We start from the raw sequence: 21,006 nt of genomic DNA, 5'->3' as shown, positions 1-21,006 counted from the left end.
ATCAACTATATCACATAAATGTATACATTGTATTTACATATTATACATGAATATAAATAATGCATATATTATAAAGCAAACATTCTATACAAATATATACATGTATGTATTATACATTCACAAAATATGGAAAATATAATAAATTTTCCCTGAGAGTTAATACATGTATAAGCAATATTTTACAAGTAGGTTATGTGCATGCCTTAAATTGTCTGAGTTGTCATATCCATGTTTTTAAACAAAACAATGACTGCAACTGCTGTCTGGTAAAACAATAACTAATAGCCAGGTAATCGTTTAGTTATTATTTCAATTTGAACTATTAATTAATCAACTCATGATTGGTTTGAGTATCCAGTTTGGAAGAGTAAAGTTAATATGAACTGTTATATATATTTTATAAATACCAGTATCTTCAAACAATTGCTGGACTTCATTACACTATGTGACTTCAGTCTTGTATGCACGCAAAATTATTCCATACATGTACTGTTCATGAATCCCATGTGACACATTATGTTTGTGTAGGACCCATTTTGTAGTCTATGATTTTGTTCATATCATAATTACAGAAAATTCCACATAAATGTCAGTTCTTGGATTAATTGAAGTCGTTTGTGAATCTGCCCATTTCTTGGAAGAAGGAATGCACATAATGCTGAAAATACAAAACAATCAGTTTTAGAAAAACCAATCGTTCAAGAACAAGCTTGATTTGTAGGATTTTACATACCATGTAATTATATAATAACCAAGTCACTCACATATATTTATAAAATTGTAATGAATTAGTGTAACAATTTCAATAGCTTATTTTTGTGCAAATATTTACTGTTTTGTGAATGAACAGAGTTTCAATTGTAATTAAATGTATACATTTTTATAAATAATGTGATATCATAAGTGATATCATTTAGATAAAGCTAAAAAAAAGAGTTTCTAGGGAATGGAAAGTTAATCACTGGTTCAGCTTAATGGCAAAATTTGCTATAAAAGTCACGGGTTGCTTAGAAAATTAACAGTTTGCTATGAAAAGTCAATGACTGCTATAAACTCACTGGTTGCTATTTATATTACACACACACACACATAGGAATGCAAATTAATAATTACAAATTTGTTACTGTGGAAAATTATTGCAAGCTATAAAAGTTCAGCCGAACACCAGTTTCCGGGACATAAATTTCATAAGATTAAACAGGATTGCAACCTTTGTCCTGATTGATCAAAATAAAATGTTTACAAAAAGGAGCTCAGTCAGACTTTATAAACTTTATGCATTGTTTGGTTAGACCTATATCAACAAGGTTGTCACGTGAACCGGACGGAAATTAATTAATTAAGTGATAATCTCGATTGGTTCTTTTTTCCTTTATGTCAAGTAGAGACAGATGTTAACTTATTAACTATAAGAGCCTATTTAAATATATTGAGTGATCAAGTAGTATTTGATTTAAGGTGGTAATTCAGTAACAAGAGGGCAATGATGGCCCTGAAATCGCTCACCTGATTATAAAAGTATTATAGACAAAAGCAGATATAAAACCTAAATCTAAAACTGATATCACAAAGTTCATATTTGTATCTGAAAAAGTGCTTGTGTAAAAACATTATTGGTTGCTTTTTCTAAGGGAAAACAACAGCAGCAAAAGATAAGCAAAGAAAATCAATGACGACTTGGGGCAGGGCACATTTTGACCCTAGGGCTTTTATTTGAATATACATGGTAGAATCTAGCTAAAAGATGTTTCTTGCTTTATTTATTAAGCTTTAGCTATTTGGGTTTTGAAAAAAATTAAGTTTTCCCTATATACATATAGAGAAAATTAACGAGCTATATTATAAACCTCTTTTGGTTTTTAAAAAGAACATTTTTTTCAGTTTTTTCTTTCCATTACCATCATAGCATGGCAACAGATCGATGGCTCAGCGCAAAACTCAGCTAACATCATTTTTTGAAATTTTACAGGAGGGTGAAAAAACTGTCTTATTTTTTACCCTACAGATATCTTTTTAATATTCTATTATTTCTGTATCATGCTAAAGGCCTTGAAACTTACATGATGTCATTTTCAAGTGAAATTAATTTTTGATGGTTTAAAAGCCATTATTTGAGTTAGCATGGGTTTTGCGCTAAAAACCAAAGACTTTTCTTAAAACAAATGAGTGCAAAACTAGGCTTAAAGTCAACTTGAATGAGTTTTGCACTTGCAAATGAATGATATGTTGGACAGAAGTTGTAAAATATGTGCTAAGTCAAGTTAACATAATTTACAAATCTATTTGATTTATATAATAAGAGGAAAAATTACATACAATGAACATTCTGAAACAAATAATTTACTTGTCAAAGTTGATATTTCTATTTCTCTATTAAATAGTTATTTTACAATGCAACTTAAAATATGACAATATTTGTAACTTAGACTGAACATTACTTAATTATACACTTGCAGTCTTATAAAATGGAAATGTTAGGAATAAGGAATTAAACCTGAAGTGCAAAAATAAATAAGACCTTTGTACATTTCATATGAAATGTTTGGGTATTTTTTGCACAAGCAATGAGCACAATTTGAACTAAATCTTTGTTATTCATTTTCTTCACATGGTATGGTGGTATCAAAGTCAGCTGTTGTGGTTGAAGTTGCTCTCTGAGAGAGCCTGTTTTATAAATGACAATAAATATTTGAGAAATTAGCTGATTCGATACAGGCATGACACAAACTGTTTCTCATTTTTAGTATTTAATATATTTGTTCCTCTCCACTAATGATAAATTAAATTTTTAGATAGTATACCACATTATAGAAGCATTGCTCTACCTTTCTTTAGCTTTGACATTTTATTGTAGAATACAAATTATTAATTCCCCCTTTTAAACGTTTCATCTTAAAATTTATGAAAAGCTTGAATTGAAATTTCACTTGATCTTTAAATGACTTATTCTTTGAATGCAATAATATGATCAAACCCTTGTTATGATGTACCACAATATATTGTGAAATTATAGTAAACCTGTAATGCAATATATTGATTGCTATGAAAAACAATGTTATAAAAAGTGTAAGGTATTAGCTATGAACAGATGTTTGAAATGATTTTATATAATTATATCACATTTAAAGTTAAAACTGTATCAAAAATAAAAATATTTTGACTATGTGATATTTACTGGGACCATAATGGCTTAGTAGGAGTATGTTATAATAAGCCAGTCTGGTCCATAGACTTTCTTACTGAAAGTTTAACACTGGAACTGTTTCAAAGTTGTCTGATAATCCTCCCACCCCACCCCCACCCCTGTTTTCTGCTTTGTATACCTCTTTGAAAGGGTTATAGTGCATTAGTATTTTTGACAGAGAATTGTTTAATCATTGACCAGAATCCAGAATTACACAAAATGTTAATTTTTGCAATTTGCAAAACATTGTTTTTGACGGGTTGGTATTAAGGTGTGAGTATAGTCTGATTTTATTGACCTGTCAATTATGAATACATTACAGCACTCATTTAAATATTCGATCCCACTTTGGTTTTGTCTGTTTATTTTACGAGAATTAATATGGTGTATATAACTAACGTTTAGAAAACTGCCACTAGCTTAACGAAGGATTCTCGTAACATCCGCAATAGCGCAGTCGGTTAAGTGATTACCTAATGCATGAGAGGTCCGAAGTTCGATCCTTTCTTTTGACATCCTTTTTAGAGTTATTCTTTCTTTATTTTTAAGTATATTTTAATGAGAATGGTCAAGCTATTGCAAATTGTCTACAAATATAAAACAACTAAGAAACACTGAATTGTCACATTTTGTATTGTATTTTACGGCACTAAAATTAAATTTATAGATTTTAATCCGAATAAATATTCAGTCTAAATTCTTAAGTTCTTTTATATACGAAAGTATAGTACTTTCAAAAAGTGCAAAACATATTAAAATGGAACAACCATAACTTCAAGAATGTTGACAATCAATAGTAATGAATAAGAAAAAAACTGGACATACTCTGTCTCGATCTTACAACACGTTGGACATTCAGATAAAATATACCTGTTGTTTACCCTATTGCGCTATAACGGTCAGTGTAACAAATTTATAGAAACTAGATGAATTTAATCACATCTTGCTGCGTACCTCTCACGGAATTTACCGAACGTTTATCGAATATTAATACATTCTGTGCATTGACCGTATAATCAGTATGGAATTGACAGGTTAATAAAATCAAACAATAAGTCGATCTTATACTAAATTCAATATAGAGTCACCATACCAGTGCTCAACCAGTTTTTCACAAAATTACATAAAAACTCTTTCAGAATAAAAAGTTTGCTGGGAAAATTATTTTTGTTACAAAGCTGGCCCTTTCAATCTCACAATAAGCTTAAGGGTTTTAATTACACAGATCAGGATACAATTTACCACAGAGTTGTATATAGGGTATAAAACCACTATATTCTTCAGGCAACCAAACCAGTGCTCGACCAGGTGGTTTTATCTCTATCAGAACTTTTATTTTTTTAAAACAGATATGACTTTTTATGTTCAACAATTCTATTTCAAAAATATTTTGAAACATTTATGTTTTAGGGTCTATAAATGTTAATATGAGAGCAAATATGATACGAAGGAAATACTATACATTGACAAATAGTGTTTATAAGAGTTTTGGTATTTACATATACTGGGGTGTTTGAGATTACTTATTCTCATATTTTTCTTTACTAAAATCACTCTGCAAACATAGTTAAGTGTGATAATTGGTGTAATATACAAATGGTTTATGCTTTCAGTGGTGTGTTCCTGATTTGTTTCCATACAGCTGCCATATTTGTTTACATGTTCATAGCCCCTGCCTTTTATGGAAAGCAAGGTCTTGATAATTTTTGAGCACATTTCCTATGGGAAATCATTTGGAATCATAAGAGTAAAGGCAATTTAACAAAGTATTGTCCACATTTGCCCTAAATTATCATTATTTTAGTGTTTTAAATAGTTTTACTGCTACTTTAATTATAGAATTGCATTTTGTACTGTTAAATATTGTCTGCAAAATGGCAAAACTTCTACCAAACTTGGAGTACTGGTACATGGTGTAGAGGTAACAAGTCAGTTACAAATAGCACACACAAACTCCCAGGGTTTTTCCACTTTAATGCATAAATCGTTAACAAATAGAAGTATTGGTCGAGCATTGGGCTGGTCGAGCACAGGTACTGTGACTCTAAACATTTTAATAATGAAAGGGTCCATAATCAAGTTAGACTAGTTTTGCACTGGTGATTTTTTGTGGGTTGAAAAAAAAATTGGTGCAAAACTCATACTTAAACTTGACTTAACCCAGTTTTGCAGTAACTAATTTGATCAGTTTGACTTAGCATGTTTACTTAAAATTTAAATATAATTACTAATACAGGGAATATGTTCAAAATACTTACAGGGATAAAGGGATGTTTGATTAATTTAGCTTTCAGAATTTATCAAAAAGTCCTTTTGGGTGAAATATGGACTTAGCTGAGTTTTGCACTGAGCCATCGAGAAGTTCTGCATGGAATTAAATTATTTGAATAATTTCATTGGTGACCACCTGTGACGTTTGGATAAAATTGGCTGAGCTGTTTATGAGGAGATGTTGTTTAAATTAAGTTTACGGACGTACGTACAACAGACGGAGGCTGGACAAATTGTGATCACAAAGCTGATCCTGTCACTTTGTGACATGTGAGCTAAAAAAAACATATCAACCAAGGCAACTTGAGTTTTTGAGTTATAAGTCCCAGGTTTGGGACATGATGGTGAACAAGTGTGAAAATTTTCAAAGCCATATAATCAATGGACTTTGAAATATTTAATGTGGTATTCAAACATTTACGTAAATTCTAAGTCAAAAAAGGGGCATTATTCTGTCAAAATGCTTGATAGAGTTACATCCTCCTGTGTACAGGTTGGGGTCATGATGGTGAACAAGTGTGCAAAGATTCAAAGCCATATGTCAATGGACTTTGAAAATATTTGAGGTATTACAAAAACTTTAAAAATAAATTCTAAGTCAAAAAAGGGGCATTATTCTGTCAAAATTCTTGATAGAGTTACCTCCTCCTGTTTACAGGTTGGGGTCATGATGGTGAACAAGTGTGCAAAGTTTCAAAGCCATATGTCAATGACTTTGAGAATATTTGAGGTATTACAAAAACTTTAAAAATAAATTCTAAGTCAAAAAAGGGGCATTATTCTGTCAAATTCTTGATAGAGTTACCTCCTCCTGTTTACAGGTTGGGGTCATGATGGTGAACAAGTGTGCAAAGATTCAAAGCCATATGTTAATGGACTTTGAGAATATTTGAGGTATTACAAAAACTTTAACGTAAATTCTAAGTCAAAAAAGGGGCATTATTCTGTCAAATGATTGATAGAGTTACATCCTCCTGTGTACAGGTTGGGGGCATTATGGTGAACAAGTGTGCAAAGATTCAAAGCCATATGTCAATGAACTTTGAAAATATTTGAGGTGTAACAAAAACTTTAAAAATAAATTCGAAGTGGCAAAGGGGGCATAATTATGTCAAAATTCTTGATAGAGTTACCTCCTCCTGTCAGCAGGTTTGAGTCATAAGGGTAAACAAGTGTGCAAAGTTTCAAAGCCATATGTCAACGGACTTTGAAAATATTTGAGGTGTTACAAAAAAAAAACAAGTACATGTACATGTATATGCAGCATATTATTATAAAGTAGAAAAATAAACAACACTTACTTGGGTTAAACACATCTAAAATTAATCCACATTTGTTGTCCTAAGAAGAAAATCATCAGTTTCCATTCACATCACATTGTTATGTACAGCAAAGTATTGATTAAATGTCAGACTCAAAATAAAAAATGATGTCTATTTCACCTGTCACTTGTCTCATAATCTATTTATAAATTGTTTCTCACAAGTTCATTTAAGGTTACTCAGTACTTGTTGTTGTTTTAAACTCAAACCCATACTCTCCAGACTGCACGGTGTCATCATAGGTGACCACAAAATTGTCTGATTGTTTTATAAATGTTTTAAAGTTTTCAAATTCTGTTTCTGGTTTTATATCACAACCTAACATATATACTGTCACTGTATGTGGTAGTTTGTTTATAACAGTAATGAGATCATATAACACTGAACAAGACATTGTTATATACATCAAGTCAACACGTTCAATATTGATCATTTGAGGTGACAGTGTTAATGATCTTTCACCTAGATTGATGTAACACAACCAAACAACTTTCACATGATATAACAATGATAATGTTTGTAACATTGTTTCTATGTCACTGGAAGATTCTAGATCACTACACCAAAATGTTTGTAGTTTACTGGCTGCTGGTAGTTGACTGAGATAAGATGACACAACACCAGGTTTATATAATTCACCTACACGACATTCCTCTAACAATGATACATCCATGTTTAATTGTGACACAGGTATCCTGGCCAATCCTAAATATCTTAGTTGTGAATGTTGAGACAGGTCAAGGTTGAATCCCCTACATGAAGTATTCTTGTGATCACTACAGTATAAACTGTACAATGATATTTCTTTCATTGATTTTTTACTAGTGAGGAAATTTAACAATGTCTCCATTACCTCGTGGCTCATAGTGAAACAGTCTATATATAAACACTCCAGGTGTTGTAATTTTACCAGTCGTCCATTTATCTCTGCAGACAGCTGGCAATCTTCTTCTACAAAGTCATGATTTTCCCATTTACTTGATATCACAGTTAAACATTTTAAAGGGTTCAATAACAAGCTCATTATTTCCTCTTCTACAATTTCACCTCTATACAATAATTTCTCTATATGTGGAAGGTCAGAGAGTGTAAACAAACTGATAATTTCTTGTAGACTACAAATACCTTCATTTTCTATCATTATTGATTTTATATTTTCTTTATTTTGTTGACACAGACATTGTAATTGTTTGAAGTAGTTTTCTTGTTGACATTTTTCACTAATGAAGAAATCTTGTAAACACAATTTGAGGTCTTTGTTTTCCTGGCTTTCTTTGGCACAAGAAATGTACATGTCTTGTATGTCTTGTAATGGATCAATGTACATGTTATCATAACCTGTCAGAGTTCTGTATTTGCTTGTTTTTTCATCATTGTTTATCACAGGCATTAAATCACTTGATATTGTAGACATTAATTCAGGGTTCATGTAACTAATAAAGGTAAACACTTTTGACATGTCTAGAATATTTTGTAAGCAGTTGCACTCTTTAAAGATGATTTTTTGAACTTCACCTGAATTTTGAAAACTTATAAATATTGCTGAAAAGTATTCCTGCACTGTTTTATGTGAAAATGAGATTTTAGAACTTTCATTTATTAATGTTTTCACTTTACTTTCTGATAATATTCCTGATAGACAGCTTGATTTCAAATCTTCTTGGTTTAGATATTTTTCTGCAACATATTTATCAAAAACTAATGTGTGCTCCTTTTTCTTACTGAATAGTGTATAAAAAGCAAGTTTCCCAATGGTCACCAAAAACATGTAGTACCTACAAAAATGTTGATGTGTTCTAAAGCATTCGGGAACGTTATTCAGATATTTTTCACATGATGAATGAAACTTTCCATGTAACTTTTCTGTTCTAGATAGAAGGAGTTGAATAATGCCTGTATATAATTCAACTGCAGAATTTCCAATTGGAATTTTTTCAACCCATAAGCATATAAGATAGAGTAACAGGAGAGGGGTGTATTCCATATCTTCAAGGTCATGGTCATTGATTTCTTCTTCAAATCTACACACTTCATTTTTCAGCTCACCATCTTCAATGTTGCCTATCAATATTTTCATTGTGTTAAGCTTAAACTTCCATGCATTATCTTCATTTAGTTCAACTAGCTCTATTATTTTGTCCATTTGACTTGTCTTTAAGTTTGAGACTCCAAGCTTCCACGGCCGGGTCGTTGTCAAGATTATACACTTTTCACGTGCATATCGATGTGGAATAACTTTAGGAAGTTTTGTACAATCGTTGTCAGGATGTGTCCATTCGTCTAGTCCATCTAATATAACAAGACATTTTTCATCTCGTAGAATGTCCTTTAATAGACCTTTTGGCAATGAAGATGAGCACGGAAGGTATTGAATGACTTGTTGTTCAATCATGTCGTCGACATCACAGACTTCAGTTGAATCTCTCAATAGCACTAGAAATAAAAACTCAAAGCCAGATAAAGCTTTTAATTCTTCTTTTTTAAAATGCTTATAATTTTCATCTTTTTTATGAGCTTGACACCATGTTATTGCAAGATATTTTGAAAATGCTGTTTTCCCAAATCCAGCAACTGCTGATAAATATATTTCCCGTGGAACTTTTCTTCCACATGTAAACAGGTCCTGTAACGACTTGACCCTAGTTGTTTCTTTCCTTCCGCCTGATAGATAAGTCTGTATGTCAATTTCTGGCATAATGTAGAACCCAGCCAGAGGGGTATGGGGATCATCTGTGAGTGGTGAAAGAGGAACTGTACTTTGATTTGTGTTGTACCATATGATGAGTTCATCCTTCAGTTCTGAAATGGAAATAATTGACATCTTAATATTATTCATTCACTAATTTTAGGGATTTTGATGAAAACACCAAAAACAGACATTTGGTTTACTTTTTTGTAGATCTAGATCTACTTCTAGCATCAACTCATTTTCATTTTAAATTTTAAATCACTGATAAAAAAAGGAAAGGAAACAAATGCCTAAACTAGATCTACTAAGATTATTTTCAGTAGCAGACGAACAATACCTTAAGTTAATTTGTACCTAATTTTGCTCTATTTTACTAAAAATAAAAATGTGATTCATTGTTCAAAATGTTTTAAAATACCTTTTGGTTGCATTCACTGTGCATAAATCAATTGTTGCTAATAAAATCTTTAACATTTTTTTATGCAGAGCTGCGACTTTACTTAATTTGAAATGAACACCTGCACTGGATAAACTGTAATAAACATTAAACTATAAATAGTACAGCTCTAGACGCTGCCGCGTTGTCAATGATTCACACCCGTTAACCAGCTGCGCGTAAAATATCTTATTGCGAGTAGAACAGCTTTTCATGAGTTGCATCTGCACACATCTGCGGATGTTTCTAAATTCAAAATTTTACTATTTCACGTTTAAATGTTGAATTCTGCTTAAGCCGGTGCTAGGGGGCGTGGACGGTAACTTGCACTTTCCAGTACCGTCCATGAACAGGCTCAATCAAACCGAGCCTGCAACATTTTCAATTTTGCCGTGTTGGGCTTTCTTTAGGGATTCTGTATTCATCTATTTTATGATCACATCCGTGTTATTTGTGCCGTGTGGCGGCTGTAAAAAGTCTCCCCGTACATTTAATCAATGATGTTATATTTTCGATCCTTGAAGATCGTTCAGCACGACATTATTGTTGTGCTTGTGGTATTTTTAGTTTCAAGTTTTCGGCATTTTCTAGTTGGGTGGTTCCAATATTCCTACTTGAATAATGTTGAATCACCCTTAGGATATGTTGCCTGCTTTTTAAATTTGTCTTTTGACGTCTTATCTGTGATACGCAGGCTTCATAACCTCCGATCCCCTTTCAAAATTCCATTTTATTTAGTTCCGCCCATTGTTTTCTCGTTTAGGGCACACGCATTTTATTACTTGGGGACCATACGCCGCTTTTCATGGAATGGCACGGAAGTGTCACATTGAAGGTTCCATGATAACCGCCGTATGAACACATCTGCGGATGTTTCTAAATTCAAAATTTTACTATTTCACGTTTAAATGTTGAATTCTGCTTAAGCCGGTGCTAGGGGGCGTGGACGGTAACTTGCACTTTCCAGTACCGTCCATGAACAGGCTCAATCAAACCGCCTGCAACATTTTCAATTTTGCCGTGTTGGGCTTTCTTTAGGGATTCTGTATTCATCTATTTTGCAATAGGGTACATCTGAAAAATCTATTAAAATACCGTGTACCAGTAGGACCATGGCTTAAAGCGAAAAACATATAAAGACAAAACGCGAAAACAAGAAGGGACAAAAACGAGAAAATACAATTATGAGAAAGTAGATCTACCAAGATCATGGGAGTGGAAGCCTTTATCTGGCATACATGTATATTTTTGCCCTAACTCATATAAATCTTACTATCGGTAAAAGATATATAGATCTACATAGATCTATAACAGCTGACATATGAAAGTGACAAAAATCTTCATCATATACAAAGCATTAGGCTATGTAAATTCAATGCATATCGGGTATGAATTGATGTCGAGTAAACAATGCGAAATCAAATGTATATTGGTATAGAATGTGTGGTATAATTATAGGTTCGTTCAATATGACTTTCGTCCAAATATATTCCATATTGTACAGTAAAGTGTATAATAGCCCTTTAATTGTTTATTTTTTCCTTAAATTTGAAATATCCTCATCATGACGTTTGTTAGAGATTGTATTCAGAAACCAGACTAGCTTCGTTTAGTTCACTTGTACCCAACCATTCATAAAAAAATTGACCCAATACCAGAATATATTGGACAGTCACATATTGGACGGTCACGAGGTACAAATGCACATTGTCGATTGGTTAGATTTATTAGATACATGATAATTGGAAATAATTTAATGTTACAAGTAACAAGTGCGACAAGTAACCGACCAAACTTGATCGTTACACGATTTATTCTCGATCAACTAGATTTTCTACTCGATCATTATACGATCGCTTCTCGACCGCTTATCTACTCGATCGCTACTCGAATTTTTTTGACATGTCAAAAAAATTCGGGTAGGAAGCCCGAGCCATGCCGACCAAGGTAGACCGCTCCGACCACCCCCGATCACGTATGCAGACCGAACTAGACCGGTACCCGATCGCTTGATCGTGCTTGATCGAGTTGATCTGATCGGCGGTGAGAACACAGCATTACACAATGTCTCTAAGTGTGTAATTCATATCAGTTAAGATTCACCGTGTATATCCAGTAACGCCGGAATGTGAAAATAACGCAGAATTGTGCAATAAATGGCGGATACCTGACAGGATTTCTAACGCAGTAAGTAAACTGGCCAATATTTTTTTTTTAACCGAACTGAAAAAAGTAAAAGCCGCATACGGCTGCGAACACAATACTTTACCCATAATCAAGATTATTTCCACGAAATTGTTTACTTTTCAAGATCATTTTTTTGTGAAAATGATGGCTTGACTACCGTTTTGAACGAGATTTTGTTTATTTTTGTCGACTCCTACAAGTACACCAATGCATATTATACCGTATAATTTCGATTTTTGTTAGGCAAGTGACCCCTATTAAACTTCTTGTGATATAGACAATTAAAATAAGCTGATAAGATGACATTCAAGTCGTTTTTATGAGGCAACGCCGATGTATGTGAAAAGTGCTTCGCGGTCACGCCGAAAAATGCGATTTTTTCATATATGGTACTGAACCGTTACACAGGTTTAACGACAGTCATCGGCGAGTATTAGCACTTTTAAAATATATTTTTGTGGGGAAACTTTAATTCATGTTATACACAATTTACTGTCTCGAATACGTCCCTAAAACCACACAGCTATAAGCTTCGTAATATATAGGTCTTTGTTGAAGTGAGTACGAAAAAACTCAATGATACAACTGGGTAGCAACGCAATACCTATTGAGATGGTAGTTATGAAAATGGGCTTTGTTAAATTATAGAATGTTTCATTGTTCTCACTCTTTTTTAATTATTTGACATAGTAAACAAGAAGAAATCCAACTTTAGACCTTCATGACATGGGTAGATACACATCTATAGTAGCTCTCCATATACATGTACATTGAGTTAAGAAACCAAAATATATATAACATATCTTTAGTCTATGGCACCCTTTACCTGGTAAAAATATTAAATGGTTTTGCTCAGCTGTGAACTTGGAACAGTTCGTTCAAAGTCTGAGAGATTAGTATTAGATATTTAATGTATTTGTACAAATGAACTACTGGGTGAGCTATTAGTCACTCTGTATGGATGTGATCTGGCTCTGTACTGGTGGCCTCTTTTAGTGCCATTAGTCCTGTTAGTTTTGTAAACGTCTATAGTAATGCCTAGCATAAGCTCTTATGGTAGATACATAATTGAGCAGTGTCACGACAAAACCAACATAATGGGTTTGCGACCAGCATGGGTCCAGACCAGCCTGCGCATCCGCGCAGTCTGATCAGGATCCATGCTGTTCGCTATCAGTTTCTCTACATGTAATAGGGTTTGTAAGCGAACAGCATGGATCCTGATCAGACTGCGCGGATGCGCAGGCTGGTCTGGATCCATGCTGGTCGCAAACCCATTATGTTGGTTTTGTCGTGACACGGCTCATATGTTTTCCCATACAAGTTAACATATATAATATGAAACCCCAAGAGTAGGGTAAATCTTTACCCCATTATAATTAATTTAACTTTTGCTTATTACAAGTTTTGGGCATTATAGTTTCTAAGTAAAATATCTTTTGAATTCAAGTTACTTCCTTTTATAAAAGAAAAAAATAAATTAAATATATAATCCATTTTCACAGAAGTTCACCAAGCACATTGCTACAGCCAAATATTTCTTTAGGTTGGGTTTCACATTACGCCAAAACAATAAAGGACATATGGAGACTTTCAAGCTTTACTGGTGCATTATTTCAAGCATAAAATATACAGACACTTCTTCCTTTGATTGTTTTCTATGATTTTTTTAATTCAATTAACATTGCAAAGGAAGTTTATTGTTCTTATTTTCTAACAAAATCAGACGTGAGCAACATGTTTGCAAATAATAATTTATTTCGGGAAACAATTGTCAAATTGTATGAAGTTACAATATGCAATCAAAATGCTGAAAGTTTGTTAAGATCTAATTATCATATATTTCTTAATAAGTTACGAAGAAAATACATTGACTAGGTCGCAAATAGCTTGATTATATTCGTCGATAAAAGGCGTTAAACCTGTGTAATAATTGTATACCATATATGAAAATATCGCATTGTGAAGCACAATTGCTAAGTTATGTATTCTACATGCTTCAAATGTGAAAATGTCAAAATCAATACACTGCGGACAGGCATTCTTAAGCAATTGAGGGGAAAAGCTTTTTTTTCAAGGTCCCTGTTACCTTCACCTTTGACCTCGAAATCAATATGGGTCATCTAATAAACATGAATAACCTCCATGCCAAATTTGAAGACTATGGGTCAAAGGAATCTTACGTTATTGGGCGGACAAGCTTTTTAAAGTCCAGGCCCCTGTGACCTTGACCTTTGACCTGGTGACCTCAAAATCAAAAGGGGTCATCTTCTAATCATGACTAACCTCCATGCCAAAAATGAAGACTGTGGGTCAAAGGAATCTTAAGTTATTGGGCGGAGAAGCTTTTAAAGTCCAGGCCCCTGTGACCTTGACCTTCGACCTGGTGACCTTAAAATCAATAGGGTCATCTACTTATCATGACTAACCTCCATGTCAAATATGAAGACTGTGGGTAAAAGGAATCTTAAGTTATTGGGCGGACAATCTTTTTGAAGTCCAGGCCCCTGTGACCTTGACCTTTGACCTGATGACCTCAAAATCAAATGGGGTCATCTACTAATTATGACTAACCTCAATGCCAAATATGAAGACTGCGGGTCAAAGGAACCTTAAGTAATTTGGCGGACAATCTTTTTGAAGTCAAGGCTCCTGTGACCTTGACCTTTGACCTGGTGACTGAAAAATCAATAGGGGTCATCTACTAATCATGGCTAACCTCCATGCCAAATATGAAGACAGTGGGTCAAAGGAATCTTAAGTTATTTGGCGGACAAGCTTTTTGAATCCAGGCCCCTGTGACCTTGACCTTTGACCTGGTGACCTCAAAATCAATAGGGGTCATCTACTTATCATGACTAATCTTCATGCCAAATATGAAGACTGTGGGTCAAAGGAATCTAAAGTTATTGGGCGGAAAAGAAAAAACCGACGGACGTCCGGACAGCCGGACGGACGGACAGCCGGACGGCCGGACTGACAAGCTGATTCCAGTATACCCCCTTACAACTTTTTTTTAATTATATAAAATCCTTTAGACCAAATTTATGTGTGAAACTTGAAACTGGAATTGGAATAACTGCCAATGCATTGTGTAAAAGTTTAGTAATGCCCCCCCCCCCCCCCCCGAAGGCGAGGCTGATATGGGTTAAAAAGTTAGAAAGGGGAGAGGCTTGTCGAGCCCTTTCTGCCCATATCAACTGAGTCTGATAAAATTTATATCAAAAGACAATAGCATGTTTTTCTATTTTTCATGCAATACATAATTTTTAACTGTAAAAAATACAAAACAACCTACTTTCAAAACAGCGCATTTTGTAGAAAGGTGAATTTTTGTTCAAGATCTAATTCTTGAAAACAAATTCCTCTGCCCCTGAAACTTAGAATTTGTAAATGACGGCCAATTTTTCTTTCGACTCAAGATTATTTCCTATGATAATAGATAACAGAATGTAACACTAGATTCTTACTTTTAAAAATCGATCAAAAAATCGCTAAGAATCACATAAACTTTACTGCATTTTTTCCTTGAAATGTCAAATTCAAAAGTTCACGATAATTTCAATCAAACAAAAGTCAAACCGGCAATTAAACACAAGCTACACAAACATGCGTCTTATTTTTTGAACGAAACAATTTGTTCACTTATTAAATATAAATGATTATCTGGAGAAATTAAGTAAACATTTACAAGTTCTCAAGTCTGTTTGTATTGTTTACATTATAATATGACGTGGATATCGATGATGTCATTTGCAATATAATGTATGATTTCACTTCATTATGTTGGTGATTAACAATTCTTACCTGCTTGAATCGTAATTGAAATCGAAACAGAAATAACAAATAACTAAATTTCTCATCTTGATTCAAGACTTCTATGGGTATGAGATAAAATTGTAGAATTCACGAAAATATAAGCAATTGAAAAAAAATCTGTTAAAATGGGCAGGGCTTATTTTTGATATCAGGTTACTGACCTGATATCAAAAATAATTACCAGGCAAGTGTTATCGGGCAGTTACCATAGCATTTGCATGATACATATAAAACGTATGCATTTGACAATTTACCTAGAAATTCAGGGTTAATTCAGTTCCTTTCTTTCAAATTCCTTAAAACCACATCACCCCGTAATTTTGCTTATTTATGAATTTGTAAAGGTCACATTACTTTTAGAAATGAAATGTGGTAGAGACAAAAGGTTGTCACCTACAGTTGAGACTGAAAAAAACATCGTTTAGACAATTTGCTTTTCTAATTCGGTGAAAAAATATAATTTATAAGACGAATTTTCTATTTAAAATGGAGGAATACTCTTACTACCTTTGTTTTCTTTGATTAGCATTCAATATTTAGGCTATTACAATTGAGATAAGAAACTGAAAGCACAAAGTTATATAAAGTCCTTTGCATGTTTAATCATATTGCTCACTTTATATCTATATCAAATACATATTAATAAGTATGATTCTTCATTTGAGTTAATTATATTACGTTTCTGTAGATCACGTGTACATCAAGAATTCTAGTATATTTAAATAGGGCCGTAATTCTGTCAAAATCCATAATAGTGTTATCGGCCTTGGATCGTGACCTCTTGCTCTGGTCAACATATTTGATGTTTAAAGATATAAAATGTTACATGTAAAACTTCATCAAAAGAGACACGTGACCTACATGAAGGCTGTACAAAAGTGTGTAGAATCTTTTTTATTTTTATTATTATTAGCAATATTATTATCGTTATTAGCAATATTATTATTAATATTAGCAATATTATTATTATTATTATTATTATTATTATCATCATCTTCATTATTATCATTATCCTTATTATTACTAGTAGTAGTAGTAGTAATGGTAGTAGAAGTAGTAGTGGTAGTGGTAGTGGTGGTGGTGGTGGTGGTCGTGGAAGTGGTAGTTGTAGTGGTAGTGGTGGTGGTGGTGGTGGTGGTGGTGGAAGTGGTAGTTGTAGTGGTAGTGGTGGTGGTGGTGTTGATAGTGGTGTTGGTAGTGGTAGTTGTGGTGGTGGTGGTGGTAGTGGTGGTGGTGAAGGTGGTAGTGGTAGTGGTGTTGGTAGTGGTAGTAGTAGTGGTAGTGGTAGAAGTGTTGGTGGTGGTGTTGATAGTGGTAGTTGTAGTGGTAGTGGTGTTTGTGGTGGTGGTAGTGGTGGTGGTAGTTGTAGTGATGGTGGTAGTGGTGGTGTTGGTGGTGGTAGTGGTGATGGTAGTTGTGTTGGTAGTGGTGCTGGTAGTGGTGTTGGTGTTGGTAGTGGTGTTGATAGTGGTAGTGGTAGCGGAAGTGGTAGCGGCAGTGGCAGCAGGAGCAGCAGAAGAAGTATTTACTTTTATTTTCTTAAGTAATGATCATGAAATAAGAACAAACGCAACAGTAAACGCGTAGGTATTAGTAGTTTTCGTAGTTTTCGGCAAGATGGAGGGCACTTGTTTTTTGTGTCGTTTTTTTTGTGTTTTGTGTGTGTGTGTGTGTGTGTGTGCGTGTGTGTGTGTGTGTGTGTGTGTGTGTGTGTGTGTGTGTGTGTGTGTGTGTGCGCGTGTGTGTGTGTGTGTGTGTGTGTGTGTGTGTGTGTTGTTTTCTTTTTCTTTTTTTCGCTCAGACAAATAACTATGGTTTATTCGTGTTATCAGGAAAATGGAATATTATTTCTAATATCAAGTTTGTATTGAAATTAAAATTAATTCAAAGATGGACATTATTTTGCCACATTTTAAACTAAAACCCCAACTGTTGCACAAGCACAAAGTTGAAATATAAACTCAACTTGACAGCATTATGTTACTTTAATTAAAATATCGCATAGAATGTGCATGATCGTTTTTTTGTGTTTTTTCCCTCCAAAATGAACATATCTCACAAGACGGATTTCAGATTTAATCTTTAAAAAAGACAGGTAGTTTTCTTTTGGCACTATGTAAAGGTATATTTTGCAACAATATAATGCAAAAACGAAACGACTTACTTTAGTGCAAATTATGTAGAAATACCGCACCACCGCTGTACATGCAACCATCCGCTCTAGCGTACCAAGCTATTTCATCCGCTACCAGCTGTTCTTTCGGCAACCCGCTGTTTTACCGCAACATACTGTTCTACCGTTATTAGCTGTTAAATCTGAAACCAGCTGTTCTACCGTTATAAGCTGTTATATCCGCAACCAGCTGTCCTGTCGTAACTAGCTTTTATATCCGCAAACAACTGTCCTACCGTAACCAGCTGTTATATCCGAAATCAGCTGTTCTTCTGTTACCAGCTATTATATCCGCAATCAGCTGTCCTACCGTAACCTTCTGTTTTATCCGCAACCATCTGATCAACAGTAATTAGCTGTTATATCCGCAACCAGCTGTTCTACCGTAACCAGCTGTCATATCCACAACCAGCTGTTCTACTGTTACCAGCTATTATATCCGCAATCAGCTGTCATACCGTAACCAGCTATTATATCCGCAACCCGCTATCCTATCGTAACCAGCTGTTTTATCCGCAACAATCTGATCAACTATAATTAGCTGTTATATCCACAACCAGCTGTTCTATCGTAACCAGCTGTCATATCCGCAACCAGCAGTCCTAACGTAACCACGTGTAATATCCACAACCAGCTGTCCTACCGTAACCAGCTATTATATCCGCCACCAGCTGTCATACCATAACTAGCTATTATATTCGGAACCAGCTGTTCTACTGTAATCAGCTGTAATAACCGCAACCATTTGTCCTACCCAAACCAGCTATTACATTTGCAATTAGCTGTTCTACCTCATTCTGCTTTTATATCCGCAACCAGCTGTAATACCTGAACAAGCTTGTATATCCGCAACCAGCTGTTCTACCGTAACCGGCTGTTATATCCGCAACTAGCTGTTCGACCTTTTCCAACTGTTATATCCGCAACCAGCTGTTCTATCGTACCCTCATGTTATATCCGCAACCAGCTGTTCTATCTTACCCTCATGTTATATCCGCAACCAGCTGTAATACTGGAACCAGCTTGTCTGTTCGTAACCAGCTGTTATACGGTATTCAGCGGTTCTATACGCAGCTAGTTTGTCAACCGCACCGAGTTGTTTTATTCGCAACCAGTTGTTTACCGCAACGATCTATTTATCTGCAACCAGTTGTACTACCGTTACCAGCTGTTATATTCGCAATTAGCTGTTATACCGACAACCAGCTATTCTTCTCGCAACAGGTTAACGGATGTGTAGAGTACTCATCAGGGCTGTCATTAACTATTGTCCAATAGAATTTATTGTCCAATAGAATTTGAGATATATTTTTAAGCTCTGCCTACCAATCAATATCACGGGGGAGGAAGTGTTACACAAGGGATTTAGTTCTTATGATAACTTGTCAAGGAGTTCTTGTGATAACTGTCACGGAGCTCGTCGGAAACCTATTGTATATACTGCAAAAACACTCGTCAAAAATGGTAATTTTCATCTTTAAAAAGTGAGTTTTAGGTGCTTAATTAAGATTGCCTTACATATTGTTTTATGTGTCAAAAATTAATTCATATTCCATTTTCAGCGCCTCTTGCTTAAAATCTGGTAGTTTTGAGTAAAATTTCCAAATTATTTGCCAGTTCGCAAATATAGACCTGTTTATTTCGAGTCTTCATCCTTGCTTTACATAATTACCTAATTATAATGCAAAATTTCAAACATAAAGCCCCGGCTAACAAATTTCTACCCGATTTTACAAATGTCCCGGAGTTCTTGTGACAACATAAAATATGTCCTAGGGTTCTTATGATAACTTTTGTTACAGCCAATGTGTTTCTTGTGCTAAATTCCGGCGCGTTTTTATGTACAATAAGGTTGTAAATACTTATGAAATATAATGCGCTCATCCTTTGCACAAAAAATGTGGATAAAATGTTGGTCTTGGGTGTCTGCAAAGGAAAAACCGGTGATAGGCTATCATCTTCTGCAGTAAAGATTTAATCAGCGACACTATCATGGCCTATCTAAGTAATTTGTATCATATTTGATACCATAATAAACAATTACATGTATAAAACCAGGATAATTTCTTCAATCAAACCTATGTTTCCAAAAAGTACGACAATATGATAAAAACGCAAATGCGGTTGGCTCTATAACTACCGATTTCTCGAACAAATTTGCAAGTCCCTCTGGGTTCGAACGAAACAAGTTTGACTAAAATATACTTTTGTTATCAATTACAGCAAAATTAAGAGAGAGTTTCCGCCACTAAGATTACATAGGGAAAATACCCATCAAACATCGGCAGAAAAAATATACATGAAGACACCATACCTGAGCGCATTTTATCATGAAAATCAATGTTCTACATCAATCCTTTTTCCAGTCTACGAAATCTGCGTCAGCAAAAATACCATAAAAAAGAAACGGGGATAAGATATCTCAGTAAAATCTCTTTAACTGAATTACACTCAAAACCAACATTATATATCCTCATTTTTGTGCAAAAAAATGAGCGTACTACATTTCATAATGGTTAACAACCTTATTGAATAAATAAAAAAACGCTAAAACGTAATTTAACACAAGAAACACATTGGCAGTAACAAAAGTTATCATAAGAACTCCATGACATATTTTGAGTTATCACAAGAACTCCGGGACATTTGAAAAAATAGGGTATAAATTTGTTAGCCGGGGCTTTATGTTTGAAATTTTGCATTATAATTATGTTATTATGTATGGCAAATATGAAGACTTGAAATAAACAGGTCAATAATTGGCAAATATTTTGGAAATTTTACACAAAACTACCAGATTTTAAGCAAAAGGCGATAAAAAATAGACTATGAATTAGTGTTTGACACATAATACAATATGTTAACCAAGCTTAATCATTAACGTTTAATTTAGCACCCAAAACTAAAAGATGAAAATCACCATTT

General features: G+C 34.1%; 1 protein-coding gene across 2 annotated transcripts in view; it reads right to left on the bottom strand.

The window, feature by feature from the left end:
• Positions 1–371: 371 nt before the first annotated feature.
• LOC132759279 (uncharacterized) overlaps positions 372–21,006 on the bottom strand; it is a 34,625-nt gene continuing 13,990 nt past the window's right edge. For both annotated transcript variants that reach the window (XM_060751022.1, XM_060751021.1), the window contains 2 exons: positions 6,757–9,576; positions 372–658 (listed from right to left, as the gene is read on the bottom strand). In XM_060751022.1, coding sequence (XP_060607005.1) covers positions 6,953–9,576 — 2,624 coding nt within the window. In that variant the 3' untranslated portion in view covers positions 372–658; positions 6,757–6,952. The remainder of the gene's footprint in view (positions 659–6,756; positions 9,577–21,006) is intronic.

The sequence above is a fragment of the Ruditapes philippinarum genome, unplaced genomic scaffold (assembly GCF_026571515.1).
Source record: "Ruditapes philippinarum isolate M1 unplaced genomic scaffold, ASM2657151v2 ctg7866_1_1_1_1, whole genome shotgun sequence".
In the NCBI taxonomy this organism is placed as follows: domain Eukaryota; kingdom Metazoa; phylum Mollusca; class Bivalvia; order Venerida; family Veneridae; genus Ruditapes; species Ruditapes philippinarum.
This window is presented reverse-complemented; position numbering and strand designations above follow the sequence as displayed.